The sequence below is a fragment of the Balaenoptera physalus genome, assembly GCF_965194825.1.
Source record: "Balaenoptera physalus genome assembly, chromosome: 19".
NCBI classification, from domain to species: Eukaryota; Metazoa; Chordata; class Mammalia; order Artiodactyla; family Balaenopteridae; genus Balaenoptera; species Balaenoptera physalus.
This window is the reverse complement of record NC_138900.1, coordinates 33,570,175-33,597,871: the sequence shown is the minus strand read 5'-3', so window position 1 is coordinate 33,597,871 and position 27,697 is coordinate 33,570,175. Positions and strand designations below refer to the sequence as shown.

General features: G+C 47.2%; 1 protein-coding gene across 4 annotated transcripts in view; it reads right to left on the bottom strand.

The window, feature by feature from the left end:
- LOC309648684 (uncharacterized protein C16orf78) overlaps window positions 1-27,697 on the bottom strand; it is a 100,328-nt gene that overhangs the window by 9,194 nt on the left and 63,437 nt on the right. Inside the window, exons 1-4 of one of the 4 annotated variants that reach the window (XM_082437605.1) lie at window positions 13,449-18,889; window positions 12,650-12,908; window positions 8,796-8,909; window positions 8,130-8,277 (exon numbers count right to left, since the gene is read on the bottom strand). In XM_082437605.1, coding sequence (XP_082293731.1) covers window positions 8,130-8,277; window positions 8,796-8,909; window positions 12,650-12,802 — 415 coding nt within the window. In that variant the 5' untranslated portion in view covers window positions 12,803-12,908; window positions 13,449-18,889. Of the gene's footprint in view, window positions 1-8,129; window positions 8,278-8,795; window positions 8,910-12,649; window positions 18,890-27,697 lie in introns of those variants that run through there. The other 3 variants (XM_082437606.1, XM_082437607.1, XM_082437604.1) reach the window with 3 other exon arrangements.

The following is a 27,697-nucleotide window of genomic DNA, read 5'->3' as shown; positions in this document are numbered from 1 at the left end:
TATATTTTATATGGCCTGCAATAGTTGAAGTAACATTGGGATTATTTGCTTTTTAAATGTTAGGTAGAACTTGGTGTGAAATCATTTGTCCTGGTGCCTTTTTTAGTGGGAAAATGTCTACCATCTTTCAATTTTTACCTCAGAAATTGCTCTATTCAACTTTTCTACTCTTTATTATGTCCATTTTGATAATTTATAGTCTGATAGGAAATGATTCATTTATGCTGGATTTTCAAATGTATTGTGTAGATGTGCATATAGTATTCTATTATAATTCATTTAATGTATTTCTTATCTTTGCTTATGCATCCTTTCTCATATAAAATCTTGTATATTTTTGACTCTTCTTTTGACAAGGCTCATGATAACTTCATGCTATTTGTCACTTGGTTTTTTAAAAAGTTAGCTTTGGATTTATGCTTTTAACTATTTTTAATCTTGTATTTCATTAATCTTAGCTGGTATTTAATGTATTAATTCTCTCTTTTTCGTATTAATTATTTCTTCTATATCATTAAATTAATAAAAGTGTTAACTTTTTTGTTTGTTTTATACAGACAAGAACGATTACTTTTAGTTTTTGCTGTAAATTTTCTTCTGGGCATAGATTTTGCCTTCATCCCATGGATTTTGGTATGAAACAGACTTATTTTCAATAGTTTTTTTCTTTGAAATAATGGTATTTTAGGAGTGTTTCTTAATTTCTGTTGAGATTATCTTTTAATTTTAATTTTATTTCTAATTATTGCTTTAGGATACTGTAGATGGCCCTAAAATCTTTACTATTTTGAATGTTAATGTTTTCTTTTGATGAATATGCAGATGATTTTTAGAAATATTCTTTGGCCATATAAAAATGTGTGTTCTCTATTCAACTATAAAGTTATGGTTTGTTAATTACATTGTTAGATTCTTCTAGGCACTTATTGTAATTGTCTCTTTGATCTGTCTATTGGGTTCTGAAAGAGGTATTTTGCAGTCTCCTACTATAACTTTATTTTTGACAGATTCTCTTTGCATTCCTAAATGTTTATTTAACTACTTTTTTTTGCTGTGTGTAGGTTTATTGTTATTATTTGTTCTCTTTAACATTTTAAAATATCCCTCTTTTACCCTGTTGTTTCTTTTAGCCTTAAATCCACCTCATATGTTTGCATTTCTTGTTATCTCTTTGCCTATCTTTTTTTCATTCTTTCTATATCGCATGATTTTAAGTGTGTATCTAGATTTTGATTTTTAAACCAGTTATCTCCTAATTTGGTGCCTCTGCTCTCTTCCAGGGCATTTTCTATAGATGAATGGATAAATGGCTGAGAAAGTCCCTAAATATTTCTGAATTTGCAAATATCATTCATTCACCCCAATGGAAACTTATATACGGGCTGAGGATAGGATTATGAGATTATAAATCTTTGTTCTCAGTAGTCTATAGGTGTTCATTTCACTTCTAGATTGATGCTAATCTGACTCTTTTTCCTTTGTAAGTAAGTTGTTCTTCCTGTAAGCTTGCTAGATTTCATAAATAAAATTCAGGAATTTTACCAGGATATGTCTGGGGGAGTCTAGACCTTCTACAATTACATAAAGGGAGGTACAGTGGCCTGGAGAGAAGCTTTGACTTGCCCAAGGTCTCATAATGAGTCAGTGGCTGAACTGGAACCTTTATGTCCAGTATGGCTCTCTAAACTGACAGCTGGGCCCTAATAGAGTGATAGGGTCAGATGGTGTTAGCAGTCTGTTTGTGCATGGTGGAAATTGGTCCTATGTTCCAGGAGAATCCTGAGCTACACATCTTCATTGACACAAATTGAAATCCCTTGGAGAAAGGGCCATAGCCTTTCCTGAGACATCTGATCCTCTTCTGGGTCAAGGTAGGTCTCATGTAGGAAAGAAGAGTAGTAATAGAAAAGGTAATGATAATTTTACATATTAGCTAACATTTATTGCGTAACTTACGTGCCAGGCAGTGTTCTAAAGCCTTTCTAGGGAGGGGGGCAACTACAATCTCACAACCATGTCACATCCATTGAACAAATGGGAAAGTGGAGGATTGGAGAAATTAAGTCACGTGCCCAAGATGCCATAGACAGTAGTGGATCCAGGAAAATGTGAACCCAGGTTGTCAGTGCCTTTTTCTGGGAGCCTGTCTTGGCTACCCTCTTGGAGAAAATGTCCCATGTTCCTGAGTCCATGGCTGAACAGATAAGTTAGATTTCTGGTGAGCTATGTTTGGGACTCCAGGGACTACTCTGTACTCATAGAGACAGAGTTGGGAACTGCCCTCCAACTCTCTGCATTAGGAATGCACCCTTGCCTGGCATGGACAGAATGCTCTGAGAATAGTGGGCAAGGAGAGAAAGCCAAGTGAGTTCCATTTTCTTAGTCTAGACGCTCAGACTTTGTCAAGGTTTACTTTGGAAATGTGTTCCCAGTGTCTTCCCAACATCTTTTAGTGGCCCTTAGCCAGAGTCACCTTTTAAAAATTCAAATCTAACTTGGTAGCTTCCCTCCTAAAATTTTTCAATGACTTGTCATTGCACTCAATTAGGTTTGTGCTTTGGAAAAGCCAATGTGAGACTTCTGCTTTCAGCCAAGATAGGGTAACAGGGACTGGATTTATCCTTCCATCTTAAGCAGCTATAAAGTGGGGCCTGATACATGAAACAGCCTTTTTCAGACATTGGACAACAGGTAACTCAGGGCAGTGGCCCTTGAGAAAAGGAAGAGGTGAGTCCCATGGGAGCCCCAGCTGAGAGCTGGGAGATGCTTCCAGGTTGCAGCACAGGGAGGGGAAAACCTAGATAGTATCTAGCAGTTTCCCTGAGTTGGGGAGAGAGAATAGACAATTTAAGTGCGCCAAGGAAGCTAGAATTCACAGGGCAGAGTAACAGGAGAAAACTGCATGGAGAGCTGCAGAGATCTGCAAAAGCTTCTCTCAGCTGAATACTAGTTATGCAGGAGAGGAAACTGCACAGATAGAATTGGTAGACAAGACCATTAAAACAGCTATTATAACTGTATAGCTCTGTATGTTCAACAAAGCTTGAGCATGCTAAGGTGAGACACAGAAGATTGAAAATGACCCAAATTGAAATTCTAGACATGAAAACTACAATGTATAGTATGAAAAATACATTGGGTGGGATTAATAGCAGATTAAGTATTGTAGAAGGAAAAATTAGTGAATTTGAAGACATAGCGACAGACACTATACAAAATGAAACACAGAGAGAAAAGACTGGGAAAAAACCTACTGAGTTTCAGAACTTCAAATATGTGTAATTGTGGTGCCTGAAGGAGAGGAGGAGAGTGGAGGAGTGAAAATATATTTGAAGAAATTATGGTCCAAAATTTTCCAAATATGATGGAAACTATAAACCAAGAATCTCAACAAACCCCAAACACAAACACAAGAAACATGAAGCAAACGACATCAAGACACATCATCATCAAGATGCTTGAAAACTTCCAAAGAAGTCATAGGAAAAAGATACATTACAGGGAACATAAATAAAGACGACAGCCAACTTCTCACTGGTGACAATGCAAGTTAGAAGGCAGAGCACAACTTTAAAACATTGAAGAAAAAAGCTTGTCAGTCTAGAATTCTACACTCAGCAAAAGTACCTTTCAGAAACAAAAGTGAAATAAAGACCTTTTCAGATATATAAAAGCTGAAGGAATTTGTCACCAACAAGCCCACACCATAAGAATTGTTGAAGGAAGACCTTTAGGCAGAAGGAGATGACTCCAGGCAGAAAGCTGGACCTATGTAAAGCAATGAAGAGCCCTAGAAATGTTAACTATGGATAAACATTGAAGTCTCTCTAAAAGATACTTGCTTAAAGCAAGAGTAATAACAGTGTATTGTGGGGTTTATAATAACTTATGGAGAAATACAATGAATGGCAATAGTAGCCTGAGGGTTGGGAGAGGAGAAATGGAAGTATACTCTTGTAAGCTCCTTATGTTCTACGTGAGTGATACAGACTATGAGGTGAAGGTAGGCTGTGATATGTCGAAGATGAATCCTGTCAACCTTAAAGCAACTACTAAGATAGCACAACAAAGAGTTATAGTTCACAAGCCAACAAAGAAGATAAAATGGAATCACAAAAACTACTCAGCCCAAAAGAAGGCAGAAAAACAGGAAGGGGAGGGCAAAGAATAGATGGAATAAATTAGAAACAAATACCAACATGGTAGGTTTAAACTCAACCATATCAATGATTACATTCAGTGTAAATGGTCTAAATATCCCAATGGGAAGATTGAAATTGTCAGACTGGATTGAAAATAATGCAAGGCCCAATCATCTGCTGCTTCTAAGAAACTCCCTTTAAATATAAAGACCCAAATAAATTAGGAAGGCCAGTTTGGTAGCCATAGAGGATGAAAGCTATTGGAGGTTCTTAGGGTGGAACAGGATCAGGGTTAAACTAAAATAATAGTAGTTAAAGTGGAGAGGAAGTGAAAGAGATGAAAGGTATGAAGAAGGTACAATCTCCAGGACCCAGTAATGGGTCATAAAGGGTTGTGGAGGGAGACAACTTCTGACTTGGGCCACTGTGCTGGGCCAGTGCTAGCCCATGCGATGGCCCCTGTGAAGGGGAGGCAGGGGGGTTTGCAGAGCCTGAGAGACAGCCAAGCTAACACTGGGAGCAGGCATGTAGACGGAACTCAGGAGAGAAGGCTGTCTGGAGATTTGGATTTGCAATTCCCTAGACAGTGGTTAAAGCCACTCCTTTGGATAGAATCAGCCAGGAAACTTGTATAATGGGATGAGAATGGCAGTACTGATCAGTGCGGAATTCAGAGGGGAAATTTAGGTCTGGGAAGGGGGAAAGAAGGGAAGGTTGGTTAGTAGCAAGTTAGAAATATATGAGGTTAATAAATTTAAGTGGAAATTATGTGTGGGTCAGAGAAGCCTTTTATGGAAATCAGATGAAGCAAGGGAAAGAAGCCCACCAAATGGGAATATTTTGCACCCTTTATTCACAGAAGTGAGGTGACCAAAGACCACAGCTTCGGCTTAGCCATATGGATCTCTTGCTGCCTTGGGTCTGGGTTGGGCTGACCTAGAGGCTGTGCTGGGAGGAGGCCAAGCAGTCAGCATTTATGGGTGAGCCCTCAGAGGGGACCAGGAGAGGGTGGTGAAGGAGGAAAGAAAGTAGAAGAAAGTGTGCTCAGGGAATTCAAGGGAGGAGAGGCAATGGAGGAGAAGGGAGGGGCAGCAGGCTGTTGCATCCTGAATGTGCCGAATGGTAATCAGTGGAGGGACAGGGGCATTTCAGCAGTGAGTGGGAGTTTTGGTGAAAATTAGGTGAGGTGACAAAGGCGAAGCAGTCTGCTCTGAAAAGTGAAAGTATTCCACATGGGTGTTGTCGCTTCTATTTGCTTCGGTGTTCTGGAGCCAGGGACAGTTAATATCATTCATTCAGAACACTCACAATGTTTTGCAGATTCTGATTTTGTGGCCATCACAACACGGAAAACACAGAAGAGCAGCAGTGGTTGTGATTGCACGGGTTGAGTTGTCACATTCCAGTCCCGAAGGTGGTGGGGAATGTTTGATGGTCATGCCCACCAGGTCAACACAACCACGACATGGAGAGTGGAAAGAGCTTACTCTTCCGACAGGGAATGTGGGACACACAGGGGATCTGGTTCTTGAAAATGACGCTAATGATTTGGGTGCTGAGTGGGGCTGGGGGAGGTTAGAAACAGATGTTCTGGTCTAGAATACTTTTCCTTGATCTACACTTACCCCCTCTTAGACTCCTGCTTTAGCCCTTAACTGCCTCTACGCCCTTCCTAGAGGCTGCTTTGTCTTGATCTTCACTCCCAAACCAGTTCTTGCTCACTCATTTCAGGCTTCCTGACAGCCTTCACAGTAAGTTCCCCTTGCTGTGCCCAGGCTCAGCCCTGACTCAGTCCTGGGTGCCACACCTGCATGCCCAGGTGGTTCCTGGATGCCTCTGAACAGCTGCTGCACTTGAGGGGCATGAGCACCTGCTGACCCCCAGTGGCCATTGGTTGTATTACATTAGGAGAGGGAAGACTGCTCTCCAACAGTGTGGTTTTGTGCGGGACAGGGCTGGGCAGATGCCGGGGGAACTGCAGAAGACCAAATAGCTGGTGAGTCAGCCTGCCCTGCTGGCATCCTTGTTCCGTGAAATGAAAAAAATGAATCGACTTGCATGAGAGTTTCTCTTAGGGAAGGAACTGCCTTTGTTTAGGAAAATATCTTGATAGATTACATTGAGTGTGGAATGAGACAGTGAAACAAAGGAAACAAAGTGATCCCTTGATGTAAGAAGCCAATGGGAATGTGCGGGGCAAGGAAGGCAGAGGATGGAGTGGAGGGGAGAGGAAAGAGGGAAGAAGAGGGAGAGCTGGGCAGAACCAGGACTAAAGTGAGACAAACGAGGTACCCAGGGGACAAAATTGAAGGAGGTGCTTTCTCTCAGGCTCATGAAAGTGCAGGGTTGGCACCTGAGAGAGAGCACCTCCTTAAATCTTGTGACTTGGGTGCCTGGCTTGTCTGACTCTAGCCCTAGTCTTGGGGTTGAGGAAAACATCTGGAGGCCACCCCTGCAGGAAATGTAGCCAGGGAAATCTCCTGGTGGCAGGGGACAAAGGACTTTGAAGAACAAGAGGGGATCATAATCGACTTCTAATATGTTTGCTGTGTTAAGTCTGTGATGTAATTATTTCCCTCTGTTACCCGAAACCTTCAGTAAAGTCTGCTTATACATAAAGGCTTCATGTGAAAGGTTTGGGGAGAAGTGAAGGAAATGTGTTCTGTGTTTGGGTTGGCAGAGAGCAGGGAGAAGGAAACAGCCACTGGAAGTGAGACCTACAGATGCTCAGGGTCCCAGCAGGACCAGGACACTGAGAGTGACGGGAAACTTGGGGAAGGTGTGGGGCTTCCCATAGGGCATAAGTCAATCTCTTTCTACTTTTTAAATAAACTTTTTATTTTGGAGTACTTTAAGATTTACAGAAGAGTTGCAAAGATGGTACAGAGAGTTCCTATACACCCTTCACTCAGTTTCCCCTAATGTTAACATCCTACATAAGCAGGGAACAAGCAATTAACATGGGCATATTACAGAGCTTTCTTGGGTCTCACCAATTTTTCCACTGAAGAGCTATTTTAGGATTCAGTCCAGGATTCTGCCTTGCATTTAGAGCCAATCATATTTAGTTCTGACAGGCAAGTAACTACAGTTTGGTTACAATGACTTTTCCAATGAAAAAGAAAAAAAAAAGAGCTTTTCTTGGGCACAATGGGAGCAGTTTGTACAGGAGAACGAGCCCCTGCTTGAAGGCTCTTGCCCCTCTGCCTTTGGGCTAATTGGAATCCCTTCCAGATTTCTTTTTTACCATACACCTCCATCCCAAGGGGCCAGGCACAATAAATGCATGTTTTTCCAACAGAGCCCACCAGAGAACGTTAGCAAAATGTTTACTTAGAAATAACCATTTGCTAACATTTATTGAGCACCTACTCTGTATCAGGATAAGTATGTTCCATGCCTCAACCCACAACTATACTGCGAGGCAGGTCATGTTATGTTTCATTTTATGGATGTGAAAACCAGACCCCAGAGTTGGAGTGGCTTGGGATTATATAACATCTCATATACAATTGTTATCGATTGGTGGGGCTGGGATTTGAACTCAGGCAGTCTTGGCAATAGGTGTCTGGCATAACCCAAGCCCACCTCTTCTTGGGTGCAAGCATCACCAGGCAGATTTCAAGCCAGCAGGTGTGGTACCTTCTGTAGCACCTTGACATTGTCACAGTATCTAAACTGATTAGATCATTTGGACATGAGGTTGATGTCACCAAAATGGCTTCAGGAACCTGGGGGACATTACACTGGCTTCCTGAGAAGAGAACACCCTGGTGCCAGCTGAGCCTTGACATCCGCTCGCCTCCTGTCCAGGCCACACCCCCTTGCGCTGTGATTCCCCGAACAGTCACGTGGGGCTCCTGCATACACAGAGGTTGGGTCAACGTGGATGGTGCTGCCCTAAGGATGCTGTGGGCTTTTGGTCCCTCTGACAGGAGGGCAGTTATGAGGACAGTTCCGGCATCCGGACCAAGGCGCTTCCCTTACCAGATTTCCTAGGTGCACCCTTGGGGTAGTTGCCCGGGGTCATGCTGCTGAGGCGTTTTCCCTTTGCTTCCGCTCTGTAGAGCCTTCGGTATAGGGCGGAGGCTTCCCCGTGCTTTTTGGAGCTTTGCCCTGAAGCCTGGGAGGGGAGCTGGAGAGACATTACAGGCTAGAGAACAGAGATCTGGCTCTGCCTCCTTCATTCCCGAAATGAGCAAGTGCCAGGGCTTGCTGAAAGGCAGGCGAGGGGGCCGAAGGAGAGTCCTGCTCTGGGTGCCGGGACACTGGGACAGGAAGGCACACTGGTGTCCGCTCCCCAACGCCTCCCTTCTGTCCCCATAGCTCAGAGGGAGGCCTTGAGGGACCATGGAAACCACAGCCTTCGCTGGCGGTCTCCTCTTTCCAGCGGCACTCCTGAGTGATTTAGGGGAGGGGCTGGCACCCGGGAAGAATGAACTCTACCGCAGGGGTGCAAGTCTGCCCACCGGGGTGTGCAGAGTGTTGGGGTGGGGCGCTGGATGGGTGGAGGGGGCAGGTGATCCATTTGGGTGCTAGTGTGGGGCAGGAATGAATTTTAGAGCTTTAAATTAAAAAAAAAGTAGCCGACCCCGCGCAGGAGCAGAGTGGGTGCCCCTCCTCCACGTGGAGACAGTGGTGGGGCTGTGTCACCTGCTTAGAGAACGCCACCTGGTGGTTCCCTCCCTGCTGTTTCTGGACATTTTTGGCTTTCTTTTCTTCCTTCACAGGTGCTGTAGAGAGCGTCACCACCTTGGGTTTGTTCTTCTGAAAGAACAGGGAGAAAAACCCTGTGGCTGGCCCACTGGGCACAGACCAGCCCTGCACCCTGCAGAGGGGAAGGTGCCACCCAGCTTTCGCACCCACTCTGGCGCTCCCGTTCCCCCTCTGCCTCCTGACGCACCCAGTGTCCATATCACACCGCCCCCAGGATGGCCTTCCAACCCCAGGTCTGGCTGTCCCTCTCCACCCCAAAATCCATCACTATCACCGTCCACGTGAGGGCCCCATGCCCCAGCCTGGTAGGTATTCCTTCTGGCCCTCAGATGGCCTCTCTAGCTGCCACTTCCCTACCACGACCTCCAGCCTTCAAGCCCAGCCAGGGTTGCTCCCTCTGCCCAGAGCCCCTCCTCTCCTTGCCCCACTCCCACCCCATCTTGTCCTCCCAGACTTGCGATCCCAACGCCTCCTGCCTCTCTATTTCCCTGGGTGCTCGTGTCTGCCTGCTGGGAAAGGAAGGTCAGGCATGTGCAAGTCCATTCGAGGCACGTGTGCTCGGCCCTGAAAGCTGCCAGGAGCGCCCAGGGAAAGAGTAAGGTTCATCAGGGAGCACCAGGGCCCATCGGGGGAGGGGCCCACAGAGGCACATCCAGGCCCATCTCTAAGGGGTGGGCATGGGGTGCTGGAGCGTCGTGGGGAAACTGAATCAACTAGGTCTCCTCTTGGGGTGTGCCGTGGGGTGTCGAGGTCATGGGGTGATGGCTGAGACTGGTCTCCAGGGCTGACGGCCCGGCTTGCAATCCTGCTCTATGGCTGAGTGGCTGGGCAACCCTGGGCAAGGGACGGCTCTCTCTGAGGACGGGGACGATAGCAGAACCTACTTCACAGGGTTATAGTGGGAAATAAATGAATCACTGCGCAGACGTGCTAAGCCCTCCATGAATGTTAGCAACTCTGTATGGGCGGAAGGAGGGTTTTGATAAGCCATCTGGATGTGTGGAAGGAAGCTGTCCAAGGTCCTGCTTCAGGCCATCAAAGGATGGGGTATTACTCAACTTCAGGGTTTTGTTTGGCTTAGTGGGGGGAAGGGGCGCAAGCTGGGGCCAGGGCTGATGCTACAGGGTGATTAGAGAGAGACTAAGGCCAGATCCCCCAGGGGTGGCCCACCTCCCACCTTCTCCTCTCAACCCTCAGCCTCTCCTCAAGAGTCACCTGAGTAGCTACCAGCCCCCATTTTTGGAGGAAGCTGAGTGGAATGGATGTGGTGATATCACAGACCCAAGGAAACTGCAATAGCCACGATTCAGTGGCCCCTGTGGCTGAGACTTTGAACTTCAGGGGTCTTCATGGATGGCAAATGAATCACAAGGGGCACAGCCCTCTGGGTAGCTCCATAATCGTGCTGAAGTGGAGAAAAGCCTGGATTGCCAGGAGAAGGGAGAGGAGGCCGCAGACAGCCCCCCTCCAACCGTTTTCACTAAAGGGTCCCCCGCCACCTGCCATAGGAGACCTGCCACGGAAGCATCACCCTCTCTCTCAGGAGCTTCTTTCAAAATACAAATGCTTCTGGCAAGGGTAATGATGCTTGAAGATTTAATTGTATTTTCAAATTAAATTGTTCCCTCCCTGGGTCCAGAATTATTTACAATAAAAGCCACATATAAGGTAAAGCTGTGAAAACATTATTCGAGTATAATCTTATGAGACAAATATCATTTGATATCGCTTATATGTGGAATCTAAAAAAAATGGTACAAATGAACTTACTTACAAAAACGAAGTACAGTCACAGATGTAGAAGACAAACTTATGGTTACCAGGGGATAAAGAGGGGGAGGGATAAATTGGAAGATTGGGATTGACATATACATGCTACTGTATATAAAATAGATAACTAATAAGAACTTGCTATATAGCACAGGGAACTCTACTTAGTACTCTGTAATGGCCAATATGGGAAAAGAATCTAAAAAAAAGAGTGGATATATGTATATGTATAACTGATTCACTTTGCTGTACTCCTGAAAATAATACAACATTGTAAATCAACTATACTCCAATAAAAATTTTAAAAAAAGGAATATAATCTTAGTTGAAGAGATGGGATCAAACATATTCATCATAGAACTGAATATGATTTCTGCGAATGAGTAATGAGAGGCCCAAAAAATGGGGGGAAGGGGGAGGGTAGGTAAATCACTAACGCCTTAGAGTAAAATATGTTTGTCAGATGTGTTTACGTGTATCTGATGGAACTGGCACTCCAGATCTCTCTGACTATAATTGATAAGTAAGCACATAACCAGAACAGGAGCTCCCCTGAAATGCAGGGGCCGCTGAACTGGGTGAAGCAGGGGAAGGGGAGGTGGTGATGGTGCGTGGGCCTGACAGCCCACGAGCTTGGAAACTGGATAAATCTGAGTTTGAGCCCTGGCTCGGCCCCTCACTAGCTCTGTGAGCTCAAGCAAATTGTAGCCTTGCTGGGAGCAGTTGACCAGACAACTAATTGCAGTAAGCACAGGGCCTGGCACACAGGAAACGCTTAATAAAAGTTATCATTGTTCTTAGTAATGCCATTTTCACCCTTTTTTCTCTGGGAGCCAGGGGAGTCAAGATTAGGTGACATCCTCTGCAGAGGAGACCACTTTCCAAGGACATGGCTTAATTTTCTGTAGACGATGGGCCCAGAGGGGAACTCTGGGGGAAACTGGGGCAAAATCGGTTGTCATAGTTCCTGGAGAAAGAGGAAAGGGTCGTGCTACAGACTGAATGTTGTGTCCCCCTAAATTCCTATGCTGAAATCCTAACTCCTAATGTGATGGTATTAGGAGGTGGGGACTTCAGGAGGTTGTTATGTCATGAGGGTGGAGCCCTCATAAATGGGACTAGGGCCTTAAAAAAGAGGCCCCTGAGAACTCTCCTGACTCTTCCTCTTTATCAGGATATAGCAAGGAGGCAGCCATCTATGAACCATGAAGCAGGCCGTCATCAGACACCAATCTGCTGACACCTTGATCTGGGACTTCCCAACCTCTAGATCTGTAAGAAAGAAATTTCTGTTGTTTCTAAACCACCTGACCTATGGTATTTGGTTGTAGCAGCCCAAATGGACCAAGACAGGCAGTTACAACTAGTTTTAATGCAGGATAGAAAGGAAGAGGTATGTTAGCAGGAGTCCCAGTGGGGATAGTGGAGGTGGAGAATGCCCTCTGACCCTGGGACCATCATGTGGATGGAAGCACCTGGGGACAGTGGGACGACCCGTTCTGAGATCATCAAGACACTAGAAGCTATTGCCTCTCAGCCCTTCTCCAACACTGACCAAGATGGCTTTAAGGTCCCTTCACCTCGACTAAACTAGGTAGGTTTCTTCCTGACTCTAGGACCTTGACCTCCCTTTTCCTAGAACAATTCCTTTAGACAATTTACACCTGTAGATTCTTTCTCTGCCCCTTTGAGATGTAAATCTTCTCCCAGCCTCTTGCCCAGCTTTATAATCCAGGAATGTTTCTCTCCAGAGCTTGGGAGCCATCACTTTGAAAGGCAATCATCAGGAAAGATAGCATTCCCACCTCCCAGTCTCTGTGGGAGGGTAAGAGCCTAACTACATAGGGATAATTAGCCAACAAGGATGGCCTGATCACATCATTGACAATCCCCCCCCATGTCCTCCGGTGCTTTTCTACTGGCTCACCCTGGTGCTGCAAACCCTCCCCTCACCCCGTCACATCATACTGCAGTAGTCTCGAGTGAAGCCTTCCTTGCAGGTTTTCTTTGACAGTACACACCTGGAGAGCTTGCTTCTTCTTCCCCTGCCTCCGCTCCAGCCACTCCAACACCCGCGCGAGGTCTGACATCCGCCTCTCCTCGGCCGTCCTCCACACATGCTTCCTCTCTGTGGGCAGGGAATCCTTCAGGTCCTCTGATTGCTCTGTCATCATGGAGCCTTGGTCATGCCTTGGGCGGAAAGGTGGCACGCTCTTGCTTTGTTGAACCCTCTGCCTCTGGTTGCTGGCCTGGATGACTCAGATGGTAGGGTATTGTCCCCTAGATGTGAACATAAATGTGAACATAAAGGGCAGCGTTAGGTCAGAGCTGGGATGTTAACCTCCAAGGGTAGGAGATCCAGAGGGTGATTGTGATGTCACTGTCAGGCTGTCCATGGGGGTCAGAGTGGAGCAAGACACTGGTTTCCCTCATGGCCACTGTCCCTCTTTAGGCACTGTCCATCACTTGGACTCTGCCACAGCCTCCTTTATGGGCTCTCCACCTCCATTTCTACAGAGATCTTATTAAAACAAAGCTCAGCTCACATATCTCCTCTTCTCAAAAACCTTCAATGACTCCTTGTAGCTTATAAAAAAAAATCTAAAATTTCTTAGTCTGGTAGGCTTTCCACAATGTGCTCTAATTAGACTGAAGGTTTGTAGAGCCTTAATTAGTTTTATAGTCATTGAACAGATAGTTATCAGATGCCTACTATGTGCCAGGCATGGTGCTGGAGATACAACACAAGATAAAAACATAGTCAGACCTTCTAAAACTTATGGGCTAGTGGGAAAGACAAAACAGCAGTCAAATAATTACCCTGTGAATCCATAATGACAAATGAAGATGAGTGCTCTGAAGGAAAGGAATATAATTCTAAGAACTAAACAAAACAAAAGAACTGGACTTGGGTGGGTAGTGAGTAGATCACACTTGGGGAGTGGCTGGAGTTAAAGGGTAAGCTGGTCTCAGTGGGGCTCTGGACCAGGGGGACAAGCATGTGCAAAGGCCCTGTGGCAGGATGGAAGCAGGGAAAACTTGAGGAATAGCAGAAGGTCAAGGTGGCTAGAGTTCTAGGTAATGAGAAATGATGCTGGAGAGGTGGGCAGAGGCTGGACCAGAGAGCACCTTGGAGGTCACAGGTTTGCTGAGACTGGGAAGGAAAGGCAAGTAAAGGGGAAACAATAAAGGGAATCAAACATAGGGGAGGGAGTGACATGATCAAGCTTCCTTTTTTGTTTTAGTAAACTTTTATTGATGGAAACTATATGCAGAAGTGTGCCAGAATCACAAATAACTAATGCTCCAGAAATTCCCCCTTATGGCCCCTGATAGTTCACTACCTCCCTCCAAAGGTAAGCACTACTCTGACTTCTAATTTCATAGATTTCTTTTGCCTGTTGGAGTTTTATATAAATAGAATCATACACATGTAGTCTTTTGTGTCTGGCTTCATTTGTTTTACAATATATTTGCACGATTTTAGCAATGAATTCTTTAGTCTTTGTGTATGTAGAAATGCTTCTATTTTTGCCTTCATTTCTGAAGAAAAATTTGCTGGATAATAGAATTTTTGGTTAACCGTTTTTTTCAGCACTTTGATGTGTTATTTCATTCTCTTCTGCCTTTCGTTGTTTTACGTGGGAAGTCAGCTGTTAATCATATTGTTACTCTCCTGCATATATGTCTTTTTTCTCTTGCAGATTTTTCTCTGTTTCTGTCTTTCAAATGTTTGCTACGATGAGTCTAGGTGTGAATATCTTTGTATTTATCCCACTTGAGATTTGTTGAATTTTTTGGATACGTATTTAATGTCTTTAAAGACATTAAAATCTGGAAGATGTTGGCCATTTTTTTTTTTCCATTTTATTTTCCTGCCCTTTTCTCTATTTCTGGACTCCCATTATACATCTGTTGGCAGGCTTAATGTTGTCCCTCTGGTCTCTAAAGCTTTGTTCATTTTTCTTCAATTATTCTTTTCTCTGTTCTTCAGATTGGATAATTTCTATCAGTCTATCTTCAGGTTCAGTCTTCTTTCCTCTGCCATATATAATCTGATGTTGAGCCTTTCTAGTATAATATTCATTTCAATTGTACTGTTCAAGCCCAGAATATCCCCTTTTAAAAAATAATTTCTTTCTCCTTATTTAGAATCTCTCTTTGTTGATTCATTGTTATGCTTTCATTTAAAATTTAAAACATGGTTTACTTTAGTTCTTTGACCATATTTTAATAGGTATTTAAAGTCTTTCAATTCAAAATCTGGGAACACTCAATTTCTATTGACAGCTGTTTTTCTGAGTATGTTCACACTTTCCTGTTTCTTTATATAACTTGTAATTTCTTTTTGTTGACAATTGGACATTAAAAAAGTATAGTGGTAACTTTGGATTCTGATTCACTCCTCTGCCCCCAAGGTTTATTGTTACTGTTTTTTCATTTGTTTATTTTAAAAATAACTTCTCCAGGCTCTGTGAATCAGACAATCCCTGTCTGGGAATCTGGGAATCCTGTCTTCCCTACGGTATGAAGCTGCTGAAGTTCTGATTAAATTTTTTATATTCTTGTTTGTATATTTAAGTCTAGCTTCCTAAGCATTGTCTCTGTGTCTACACCTGCATATCAGATTGGACAGAGATTGTGCTCAAACACATCAATTATCTGTCCTCTGCTGATTAGTCTGTGTGTGGGTAGGGGAGCTGTATCAATTATCATGTTGCTACATGACAAATCATCCCAAAGTTTAGTGGCTTAAAACAAAAGCATTTTCTACGACACAGTTTTTGTGGGTCAGGATTTTGAGTGTGTTTTAGCTGGGTCCTCTGACTCAAGCTAAAATCAAGCTGCTGGCCAGGATGATTGGCCCAAAAGGCTTGACTGGGAAAGGATATACTTCAAAGCTCCTCATCTGGTTGTTGGCAGGAGTGGGTTCCTTGCAGTCCATTGAACTGAGTTCTTTCTTTGCTGGCTGTTGGCAGAAGGCCACCCTCAGTTCTTTGTGACATGTGCCTCTCCATAGAGAAGCTTACAGCATGGCAGCTTGCTTCATCAGAACAGCAAGGGAGAAGAACTAAAGAGAGAATGAGAGCAAGAAAGAAGTCAGTCTTTTATAACCTAAACTTGGAAGTGACATCTATCACTTCTGCCATGTTCTATTTATTAGAAGCAAGTCACTATGTCCAGACAACACCCAAAGGAAGGATTACACAGGGCACTCATCCTAGAGGTGAGGATCATTGGGAACCATTTTAGAAGCTGCCTATCCCAGGAGCACATTCAAAATTCAGGCCATTTTCACACGGTCCTTATCATTTACTTTCTACTGGGCTCTTTCTTGTCTCCTTTACACACATTCACAGCCTCAGGGCTGGCCAGGAGCCTGTGGCTTGATTGAGCCCTTTCTAGCTTCTGTGGTGCATGCATGCAGCTTTAGCCAGAAATATATATGCCCAAACACAACTGCAACATTTGTCCAGTGGAGTTGGTGGCCTTCCTGCTTTTCTGACTTGGAGATTTTCACTTAAACCAACAAGGCTGCCAAGAGTGGGCGCTGCTCCCTGATCCAAATCCAGTGAGCCCCCTTTAACCAAACCAGAGAAACTGCCCCACCTTGGTGGAACCTCCCTTCTGACTGAACTGGGAGGAGGGGAATGGGAGCCGCCTCTGGCTAGAATGCCATAGATTCTCACTGTTATTGCCCAAATTTCCAGTTTCCCAGCACAAATGCTGTTCCAATTGTTGTATGCCTTTGGTTGATGTCCAGAGAGCTGCATGGTTGTTTTGATCAATTTTGCCCAGCTTTATAATTGCGTTTTGGGGAGAGGATTTACCATATTCTCACTGAGCCAGAGGCAGAAGTCCCCTGCCAATGCACACTTTACATAACACATTTTGGAAGACCCCCTTTGCTATCTTGCAATAAAATACACATATCTTAAAAAATTACTATAATCCTCCAAACAACAAAAAAAAAAGAGAAATTAAAAAAAATATAGTCTTCCTTTGGGTGTATGTCAATATTTTAATGTGTGGTCTCAACTAAAATAGAAGACAAGCCTCCCCAGTTTTCCAAACACCTCTGAGGGAATGGTACAACTCCACTGAAAACCAATGAAATAATCTATTGTAATCAATCAAGAATGGTTAGGATGGGTGGAAGCAGGCAGGGTACAGTCACACGGTCTGTCCCCATTCAGCAGGGGCTGTGGGCTGGGGAGGCAATGATAAGTAAGCATCAGTACAGTGAGCAGGTGAGTGAACGAGCGAGCGAGTGAATGGACAATACCTGGCGCCTAATCTCAGGCTTCTTCATTCCCCAAATCTTCAGTAGAGGTCACATGTTTCTAGAAGCCCTATTCTGAGGTTGAAACTGGGGTAGCAGAACTCTACTCTTGTGAACATAAGTGCTCTAGGTCATCTGACAGCCATCACTGTCATTTTGAGGGACCAGAGGTCAGGCCACCCAGGTCCCAGAAGATCATCTCATGGGACAGGAGGGTGTTCAAATCAAGGAACGTTTACACATATGTCTCTGGTGCCAAGCACCGTGCTGGGCACTGAGGAAGGAGGACCCAGAGATTAATTAGAGTCAGTCCCTGCCTTCATGGAGCTTGTTGTTTCCTTAGGGAGACATTTACAAAGGCTGGTGGGCACTGTTTTGTCTCCCCATGCTCCCTCCATCGTTCCCCCTTGTAGTTTGGGTGAGTAAACACTGCTCCAATTTGAGGGAAGGGACCAGATTGGGCTGAGCCAATCAATATGCAGCCTTCCCCAGGCTACCATGATTGGCACAGTAGGGGCCCAATCAGCATGGAATGGGGAGATTTTGCTAGAGATGTGAGGAAACAGACTCTCTGTGAATGGTGGGGCATTTGGATGTAAAGCCTGGAATGGTGGTGGTCACTTTGTTCTGATGAGGGAGGGAAGATACCATGAGGATGAACCCCATCCAAAGAGCAGGGCAGAGCCAAGAGACTCACTGAAAAATTGAACCAGTGTCTGAGCTTTTCAGACTTTTAATGCGTAACTCAGCCTGAGTTGTGTTTCCTGTTACTTGCAATCAAAATCTTTTGTGTGATACAAATAGCTAATACAGGGGAGATGGTGCAGTAGTGACATTACAAAATGTGTTGTGAGAGCACAAGGGAGGGCATGGTAAAGTCTGCTTCGGGGGATGAGAGAAAACTCCACCGAGGAAGTATTAGAGCTAGGTAGATCTTAAAGGATTTTGCAGAGGATTTTGACAATAGGAAAATTACATTCCAGATGGAGGGAACTGCACCGACCAGAGCATGGAGTTGTACGGGGAGATAATACTCTGTGTGTCTAAAGGGTGGAGGCCTGGGGACAGGGAGTGGGGAACTAGTCTGGAGCCAGGGAATGAAGGTACAGGGATGCTTTGTGGCTTTAGAAAGCTCATTCGTTCAACAATCAGCTCTTGAATGCTTCTGATGGGCCAGGTACCTCTAAGTGATGTGTACAGAAATAGGGGCAGGTGGGGAGGAGAGTGGGCAGGCTGGAGAAAGCCAGGAAGACACCCTGCATATATAGAGACAGCATCAAATAGAGCACTGTTGCCAGCAAGCCTGGATCCCAAGTCCAGATTGGACCTGGGATTGAGTTGAGGGTTGGGTGAAAGAAACGTAGCTTGGGAATTTGGTGGTTGAGTGGAGAACAATGCCCTCCCCACTCCCCGCCACCAAACGGTACTTACTGAAACAAATTGCAAGGCAATTTATTGACATGATGTTCGTTAAGGTTTTAGTAAAAAGACATTAGGAGCAGTGGTGCAAAAGAAATAGAAAGTCTTTAATCCATTTTGAGTTGATTTTTGTGTATGGTGTTGGGGAGTGTTCTAATTTCATTCTTTTACATGTAGCTGTCCAGTTTTCCCAGCACCACTTCTTGAAGAGGCTGTCTTTTCTCCATTGTATTTTCTTGCCTCCTTTGTCAAAGATAAGGTGAACATATGTGTGTGGATTTATCTCTGGGACTTAGATTCTGTCATACAGAATGAAGTAAGTCAGAAAGAGAAAAACAAATACCGTATGCTAACACATATATATGGAATCTAAAAAAAAAAAATGGTTCTGAAGAACCTAGGGGCAGGACAGGAATAAAGACGCAGACGTAGAGAATGGACTTGAGGACACGGGGAGGGGGAAGGGTAAGCTGGGACAAAGTGAGAGAGTGGCATGGACATATATACACTACCAAATGTAAAATAGCTAGTGGGAAGAAGCTGCATAGCACAGGGAGATCAGCTCCGTGTTTTGTGACCATCTAGAGGGGCGGAATAGGGAGGGTGGGAGGGAGACGCAAGAGGGAGGGGATATGGGGATATACATATACGTAGAGCTGACTCACTTTATTATACAGCAGAAACTAGCACACCAATGTAAAGCAGTTATACTCCAATAAAGATGTTAAAAAAGAAAGAAGAAATAGAAAGTGTGGTCGGGGGAAGATGGTGTTTTTCCATGCTTTCTGTCATCAGAACCAACATGCAGTCCTGCCCCCAGCTGGCCCATCCCTAGGCTCACTCCTCCTGGCTTTAGAGCCTGGCTCTGTCTTGCGGACAGCAGGTGGGGGGTGGGTTAAGAGAGCTGGAAACTCAGTGGCCTGTACCCAGGGAGCCTCGACCAGCTTCCTCCCTCCCTCTCTGCCTCCCTCCCTTTAACAAATATTATTGGAGAACCTAGGTAATCGAGAGGCTCTTGGACTGCAATTGAAGAGCCAAGATTGCAAGACCGGACCACTGAGACATTCCGAGGGTCAGAGCTGGAAATGCTCTTGGAGTCCCCTAGTACTCGCTCTCATTTCACAGATGAGGTGGAGACCAGAGCCCAGAGAGCCCAAGAGACCTGCCCAAGGTCAAAGCCAAATAGTGAGACCCAGAAATTCCATTAATAATAATGAAGCCCAGAATCTAGACTTCCTCCAAAGAATTTTCATATCTATTGCATTAAATCAGGGGTCTCAAATTCAAGTGTGAAGTAGGTAACATAAAGGAGTGAAGCTGGCTGAGTGTAGGCAGTAGGGAGTGGGTGGTGAGGGGGGAACGGGCAAGCTGTCCCTCAGCTACGGCCCATTGTGGCCACGTGGGAGTGTCAGCCCCGTGGGGTCAGATCTTGTGATTTTTAAAGAGAAGGCAAACATCCAAATGTTTATGTGAAATCAGTTGGAAACAAACTTCAAAAGAAATGCTGATTGGGCAAAACCCATGTGGCCTTGCTCAGGCCTGGGGTGGCCCGTTTGTAGCCTCTGCCTCATTGGACCCTCCCCAGAGCTGGGCGCTATGTCAGCACAAAGGACAGAGGATGAAATTGAGGCAGAGAGAAGGGGAGGTGACTTACTCAAGTCCACTCAGCTGGGAATAAGTCCATCCAGGACTGGACCCCCAGCCCATGAGAGCACTGTGGGGTTCCAAGAGAAAGGAGTCTGAGAAACAGGGTTCAAGCAGCGGCCCCCCTCAAGAGTCAAGGAGGCCTTGAGTGTTGCGATGGGTTTGAACACAACTCCAGCCTTCCGGGCTCAGGCTAGGGGATGCCTGGGGGCGAAATCCGCAGGGGGTTTTCAGCCTGGTGCTGCACGGTTCCTGCAGAGGTGGGCTGTCTTTTTTACTTTGTTTTCTTTTCCGGTATTTTAATACTCAGTATCCTTGTAGCAAACAAGGGCCATTTAAAATATATATAATCTTATTAGTGAGAACCGGCTTCCCTGTGGCTGGTCCAAGTTCCAGAGAACAGCCATCGGTCCCCAGTGTTGGCAGGGCAGCTGCGGCGGGTGGCTCTCTCAGAGTGCCACATCTGCCCTAGTTTTTGAGGACACTCTAAGCAAATGTCTCAATTAGGCCTCAGGATGGCTGTGCTGTGATTTACATACTCAGAGCCCTGCAGTCTCCGTTGTCCTGGGAATGTCCTTCCTTTGCTCTGCAGAGCTCCAAGGAGGCCACTGCTTCCCAGGGGCGCAGACCTTGGGCTGCATGCCTCTGAAGGTGCTTAAAACGCCGAGCAGCATGGAGCTGGGGAGACTGGGCTGATCAGGGAGCCAGAGGCCTCGGCCGAGACTCGCCTGGCTCTGCCTCGTTGGCTGTGTGACCTTGGGCTTGCTGTTTGGCCTCTTTGCTTTTCTAGCAACTAGGACTCCATTAGGAGTTGCAAATCAGTGCATGTGATATTTGGTCCACTGGTGTATATTATTCAGCCTGCAGAGTGTTTTAGAAATCAGGGCATTTCATTAAAAAAATTCAGATTTCTGATCTGTTTAATAAATGATGATCTGGTATGACTGGGCCGGCCGTTCCCCCTTGAGATGGGACACACGCCTTCTGTTGCTACAGTGCTTACCTGGCCAGCTTCATCCGCCTACATGACCCGCGTGTCCCCTAAAGACACATGAGTTTGTGACCCCAGACTAGGTAGTCATTCTAAACTTTACAAAGTTACAAAGACAAATTTATCTCCTCCTATCCTTGATCTGGATAAGTAAGGATTCTTAACCCATTTTATAGGTTTGGAGCCCAAGATTCAAAGACATGAAGTTGCTGTGTGGTGCAGCTGGGCTCACACCTGCCTGACCCCCAAGCCCACCCTCCTTCCAGGCCTGCAGTAAGTAATGGGTCGATCCCTGGGGTCTTCCTGGGCTCACTGAGGCTAAGGGTCCTGCCAGGCCTTATTGGAGGCCCTCACACTGCACCTCTCTGCCACTGGGAGGAGAGAGGGGAAGGGCTGAGGGGCTGGCAACACGTGGAATGTTCTCTGACGCTCTGGTCTGGTGTTCCCCCAGAGGACTAGGAGGGAGCTGGAGACCCCTGTGACGAGGGATTCCCAGAGAGGCTGGGCTGGGCAGTGGGCAGGGTGCAGGGCTGGGTGTCAGGGGATTGACTGGGTCCGTTCCCTTCTCTGAGGCTTCCTGATTACATGACCACAGGGAGGCTGATTCTCCATGGACCTTGGTTTCCTCATCTGCAAAATGGTGCTAACCTCAGCCTTGCTTCTCTCATGGGGTTGTTGGGAGGAGCTCACGAGACAAGGGTTTCGCAAAGTTGCAGAAACTCAGGGCAGAAAATAGTGTCATGGTTATAGTATCATGATTAAGTATAGGCTCTGGAGGGGAATCTACCATGTGAAAAGTGTGTGTCCTTGGGTGGGTCACTTAACCTTTCTGGTCTAAGGTTTTCTTTTCTGTAAAATAAAGCCGACCATAGTTCCTACTCAAGCAATTGTGAGCATTCAATGAACTATCTGAATAAAGTGCTAGCACTGGGCCAGGCATACAGTAGGTGCTTAATAAATGGTAACCATGAATATACAACATGGACAGATAAATGGGCCTATGATGGCCAAAGATGGGAGTGGTGTAGGAATGCTGATTCCCACAGAACAATGACCCTGGCTGGTCCAGGGGCCCAATTCAGGGGGAATAGCGTAGAAATGACTTCAGCCAAGGCCAGGCCATGACCTTCCCCTCTTTCTCCTCCGTGGGAGCACGGAGGCAAGAATCACAAGGAAGAGCTGGGGGTTTGGCTTGGGCTCTGGGAGGGCTTGTCCTGCTGCCCAGAAGGTCGGCTCAGGGCTCATTTCCCGCCTCTCAGGGAAAGCCAGCCTGGAGGCCTGGCCCAGCGGGTGGGCAGGGGCTGGTTGACCCCAGATGCTGGGCAACTTGGTCAAGTGGGGGCAGCTGGACCATGATAAGAGCCTAAGGTTAATGGAGGGACCCAGCGGTCCCACTGTCGGGTGCTGGAGGGACAAGATTTTAAACAAGCCCTCAGCCTTGGAATCCACTGCCCTTTCCAGGTAGCTGGGCTGGGGAGGTTCTCAGGGTGCAAACACTGGCCCCTCTATGAAGAGCTTCCCACAGGTGCTTTCTCCATTTCTTGATCCCAGAGGCATCTCCTCCATGGCAGCCCCACAAAGGCTGAGGACAGCCTGGGCTGCTCTGCCCTCTGGCAGGGCCAGTGGCGCATCCCAGGCAGGAGAGTGGACTCAGGGGCCAGACCAGTGGGATTTGAATCCCGGCTCTGCCACCTGGCATCTTTGACAAGTAAAAAAGCCACCACCACCACAAAAGCCTCCAGTGCCTCTCTTTCCTCATCTGTGAAGTGAGGTGAAACTATGTGATGTATCTCATAGATTCCTGTGAGGAATTATTGAATCAGGCCTTACAACTGCCTGGCACAGAGAAGGGCCAGCTGCTGGTATTTTGGTGCACGTAAGTGACTGTGTTGGGGGGAGGGGGTGAACACTGGGCTGGTCCCCACGGGGCCCCTCCCTCTCTGGGTCTGAGTTTCCTTGCCTCTGCTTCACACTCTTAGCACCCACTCGCCTCCGGTTCCGAGTCTGGGGTATTGGTGTGCCAGCGGGGTACCTCAGCAACCTGACACAGACATTCAGCCCTTGCGGGCAGTGGTGCCCAGGCCGACACACGAGTCCCCTCCGTCAAGCGTGGAGCCCGTGTCAACTCTTCCCTGCATTCTCACTTCCTTCCTCCCCCGGACCCTTGCTTCTGCTCTCAAAGCATTGCTGGAACCCCATGAGGTCTCAGGGCCTGCACTGGGGGAAACGACGCTTGTGCCACAACGTCTATCCCAGGGGCTCTCATGGGGGCAGCTCCTGCCCCTGCAGCAGACGTTCAGCCATGCCTGGGGACATTTTTGGTTGTGACAACTTGGGGGGGAAGGGGTGCTCCTGGCATCTAGTGGGTGGAGGTCAGAAATGCTACCGCTAAACATGCTACAACGCACAGGTCGGTCCCGACAGCAAAGAGTTCTCTGCCCCAAATGCCAATAGCGCTGAAGTTGGGGAATCTTGGTCTCTTGGACAACACAGACATGTGGCCAAATGGTTAAAATAAAATGTGATAAAGCTATAATGGAAGTTGGGTCAGAGTTATTTGGAGGTCCAGAGATGGGAAGAAATAACTGAGTTAGAGAGAAGCAAGGGAAGTCCCTATTTGGACAAGTGACAATGTCATAATCTCTTCTATGCCTCATATGAGTTCTTTGTGCTCAACTGACTCATCCAAGATGCAAGTACTGCTCTTCTGATGGTCCAGGCCCCATCTGCTCTGGTAATTCCATTTGTACCCCTGGATCCAGCCATGCCTGAAGTATGACTGGTTATGTGGCTCCTATAGATTTCTTTCTTCCTTACATTTGTTTGAGTTGAATTACTTCTAATATATAGATAAACATCCCAGCACACATCTGCAGACTCACAGATCTTGCGCAGACTTGCCCCACAGCCTTACACACCCAATTGTCCCCCAACTGAAAGCTGTCTTTTTTTCTCCTTCCTGTGGCTGGCTGCTTCCATCAGGGCTGCAGTACTGGCAGCTGCCATCCCTGCAGCATCAAAATAGCCAAGCATCAATTGCGTGATTGAAGTGTTCCATTAGCCCGGAACGGGGGAGCCACGATCAGATGTGGTTTGTGGAACAGCTGCCCGTGCAGGGCTGGCAGTTAATTAAAAGCCCCATGCACTTAGTGATTAACTAATCACAGCATGGTGGCAGCTGGCAATGATGCGGTGACTTTTCTGTGGGAGTCAGCTGAAGCTCCAAATGTCTGCCCTGGGGCGGCGGTGGCAGCGGGAGGCTTGGGTGGCCCCGGTGTAGACGTCCCAAGCAGTTTGCAGAGCAGATTCCCAGGTGTCTCTCCTGCTTAAAGCTCCCAGGAGAGAGAGTGAAAGGGAACCTAGGTGGGGAGGGTGAAGACGGGGACATCACTGCAAAGGATGGGGTGGGACTGGAGAAGAGGGGAGTGAGGGCTGTCAGGATTTGGGAACCACTGAGGCAGGAGTCCCGGTGGGATGTCGGGAAGGCAGAGAGGGGGTTGGCCACAGGGACTGGGCAGAATCCTGGGCCAGCTCAGGGGAGGGAGAGATGATACACCCCTGTCCATTTCAGGGCAGTGTGGCACAATGGTTCAGTTATGGCTCTGCCACTTACCGCTTGTGTGACTGTGGACATGGTTTTCAACCTCTCTGCCTCAGTTTCCCTACCTGTAAAACCTGAGATTAATAACCATACCTGTTTCCAGGAGTCGCGGTCAGGATTAATCTGTGTGAAAGATTTCTAACACAATAAGCACGTGAAAAATATTACCGAGCCCTATTAGGAGCAGAAGCCTACTTCCTTACAGTAAGGAAATGAAGGGCCCTGACAGTGAAAAGTGACCTTGGCTCCAGTGTACCAGGTTCTACCCCTCCCCCAGCTCCCCTAGGAGAAGGCTGGGAACTTCAAAAGCCATGAGGCCTTGAGCCTGGAAGAGCTGGGGTGGCGCTAAAAGACAGGTTGCAGTCTAAGTAAGTGGAACCTGGGGGAGCCGCTCCAGAAGCTGCGTTTCCCTGGAGTACCCCAGGCTGTTACCCCTGGGGCTGTACTTTAGCACCTCTGTCACGCTCCTGGGCCCAGCGCCCTGGTTCCTGATTCTGACCCTGCCCATCGGGGTGACCCCACACGACTGCAAGTAGCTGTGACTTTGAGGTCTTTAATCTTGGCCCCCAGACTCCCTCTGACTCAACAGGGAAAGCTCATACTTCCTCACCTCACACTTCCATGCGCCCCTGATCTGCTCCAGCCTATGTTTCCAGTTCTATCTCTCATTACCTCCATGCTGCCTGCAGACCCCGAAGCTGCCACTCTCTTGGCTGATAAACGCCTTCTCTACCCTCTTCCCATTTCACTTCTGGAAGTCTGAATCCTCCCCTTCCTTCAGGACCACGTTCGAGAGTGTTTTCTGCAGGGATGCTCTGCTCTCTCTCTCTTTGCGCTGCTTTCAGCTGGCCTGGGGGTGGCTTGGTAGAATTCCAGCTCGAGGTGGTCCTGGAGGGCGTCCCTGAGAGGGCATTGCTGGAGCTGAGCCTTGTGTGAACCTGGAAAGAGGTCCTGTGATGGGAAGGGGCTGGGGGAACCCGTGGAGCTGTCTAGGAGGCTGGAGTGAGGAGGAGGGTGGCGTGAGGCTGGGCAGAGGAGGAAGGGCAGCAGTGGCTCACAGCAGGTGCCGTCATCCCTCACTGGTGAGAGGTGGGAGACCTCACTTGCCTGTGCTGCAGCTTGGCTGGACATCACGTGGCCTGTGAAAGTCCAAGTGGGGAGATGGGGTTCCCAGAAATGGACTGTGCATCTGGGACTTGTGTGAAAGTGAGAGGGACAATCTGACTGGCTGAGCCGCTGTCACATGATCACCCCTCTGCCGGGTGGGACCCTTGATTAAGTACTCCGAATGTACCCTGTGGGGAGGGATGGTTCTCAAAAGCGATATTGGGGTGCTAGTATCACAGAGGACAAAACCAGCAGATATGTCCCCTTCACTGAGCCCGGTCCAGTTTCTAGGAGGGACATGTGTTATCCATGTCTGTGAGGGGGCACGTCCAACATCTGTCCAGGCCCTTCCCTGAGGGGCCAGGCCATCGCTGGGAAATGGTCAGCAGGCGAGTGCCCCTTCACTGTCGCCCCCAGGTCTACCGCTGATGGTGCAAGTGTCTAGGATGTTCTCCAAATTCTGAGGAATGTTTAAGGTGGGTCAATGCGCTATCTCTGGCTGCCATGTGACTGTGGCGACATCTCTGCCTTCTCTGAACCTTTATGTCCTTGCTGGGAATAAGAGACATAGTGCAGGAGAAAGTGCTCTGGAAACTGTGAAGTGCTCAGTCACACCACTCACGACTGCTTTTATCTCTGCTCACGGTTTAGGAGGGAGCAGCCTGTTTCTACCCTTTGGTGTTGGCCCTGCTCCCCTTTAGTCCCCATCTCTCCCTCTGCCATCCTCCCCCACCCCCTGCCTCCCCTTTGGGCTGGGACATGTGCCTGCATTCCTGCTGAAGGTGTTGCTGTGGGAGCCTGTCCCAAGGCCCTGTCACTTCTTAGTCCAGAGGAGACATGGCTGTGAACGGGGTGGGTGTGGGTTGCCTGGGAGGCTGAAGGCCAAAGAGGTCCCAGGGTGGGGGTGGGGGGATCGGCAGCGATGTGATGATGGTGTGGAGGGAAGGGGCATGGTCCCCACAGCCTTCCCCTGAATAGAGGACATTCAGGTTACATTCCCTATAGCAAAGTCAGAGGGACCCAATTTCTCAGCCAGAATTGCTGGAAATAAACATCTGGAGCTTGGGGGTTGTCATTGATTTGGGGGAGCTCTTGGTTTTCATGGGATTGGTCACTCACCAGATAATTCGGTAAGTACCTTGTCAGCTCGGCTGCTATAACAAAAATACCACAGACTGCATGGCTTAAGGAACAGAGATTTATTTCTCACAGTTCTGGGGGCTGGGAAGTCTGAGATCAGGGGCCCAGCATCATCAGGTTCTGGTGAGGGCTCTCTTCCTGGTTTGCAGATGGCCGTCTTCTTGCTGTGTCCTCACATGGCAGAGAGGAGCAAACTCTGGTGTTCTTCTGACAAGGACACTAATCCCATGATGATCTAATTCCCTCCTCAAAGGCCCTACCTCCTAATACCATCACAATGGGGATTAGGATCTCAACATATGGATTTGGTGGGGTGGGGGTTGGGGACACAGATATTCGGTCCATAACATACCTCTTACAAGTTTACCACATTCATTCATGTCTATTTTCTCATTGGGCTTTATCTGCATTTCACAGGGGGGAAACCTAAGCCAGAGGGGCCAAGAGATTTGCCCAAGTTCACACAGTAGTGGCTTAAGCTTGATAGAAGTTTCTCTCTCACTTAAAGAAGTACATGGTGAATGGTCCAGAATGACCCTCGGGCCCAGCTGTACTACAGCCCACCTGGACACCATACAGGCTATGAAAGACCAAATGGGGAGGGAAGGAAGTCATAGGTTGGGTTTCCAGAAACAGACCCTGCACCCAAGACTCCTGTGAAAGTAATTTATTAGGAAATGTTCCAGAAATGACCAGGAGGGGCTGGGAAGTGATCTACATAGAGTCCTTGCCCTGTGGAGAGGGAGGCTGGGTCAGCTCATCTGCTCCAGGGTTTGTGACTTGTGACTTTTTGGGGACTGAACCTCTCACAGAAGTGTGCAGGTGGGTTGGCAAGGGCTGTTCTGGCCCTGACCATGTCAGGGACCCAGTCCCCTTCTATCCCT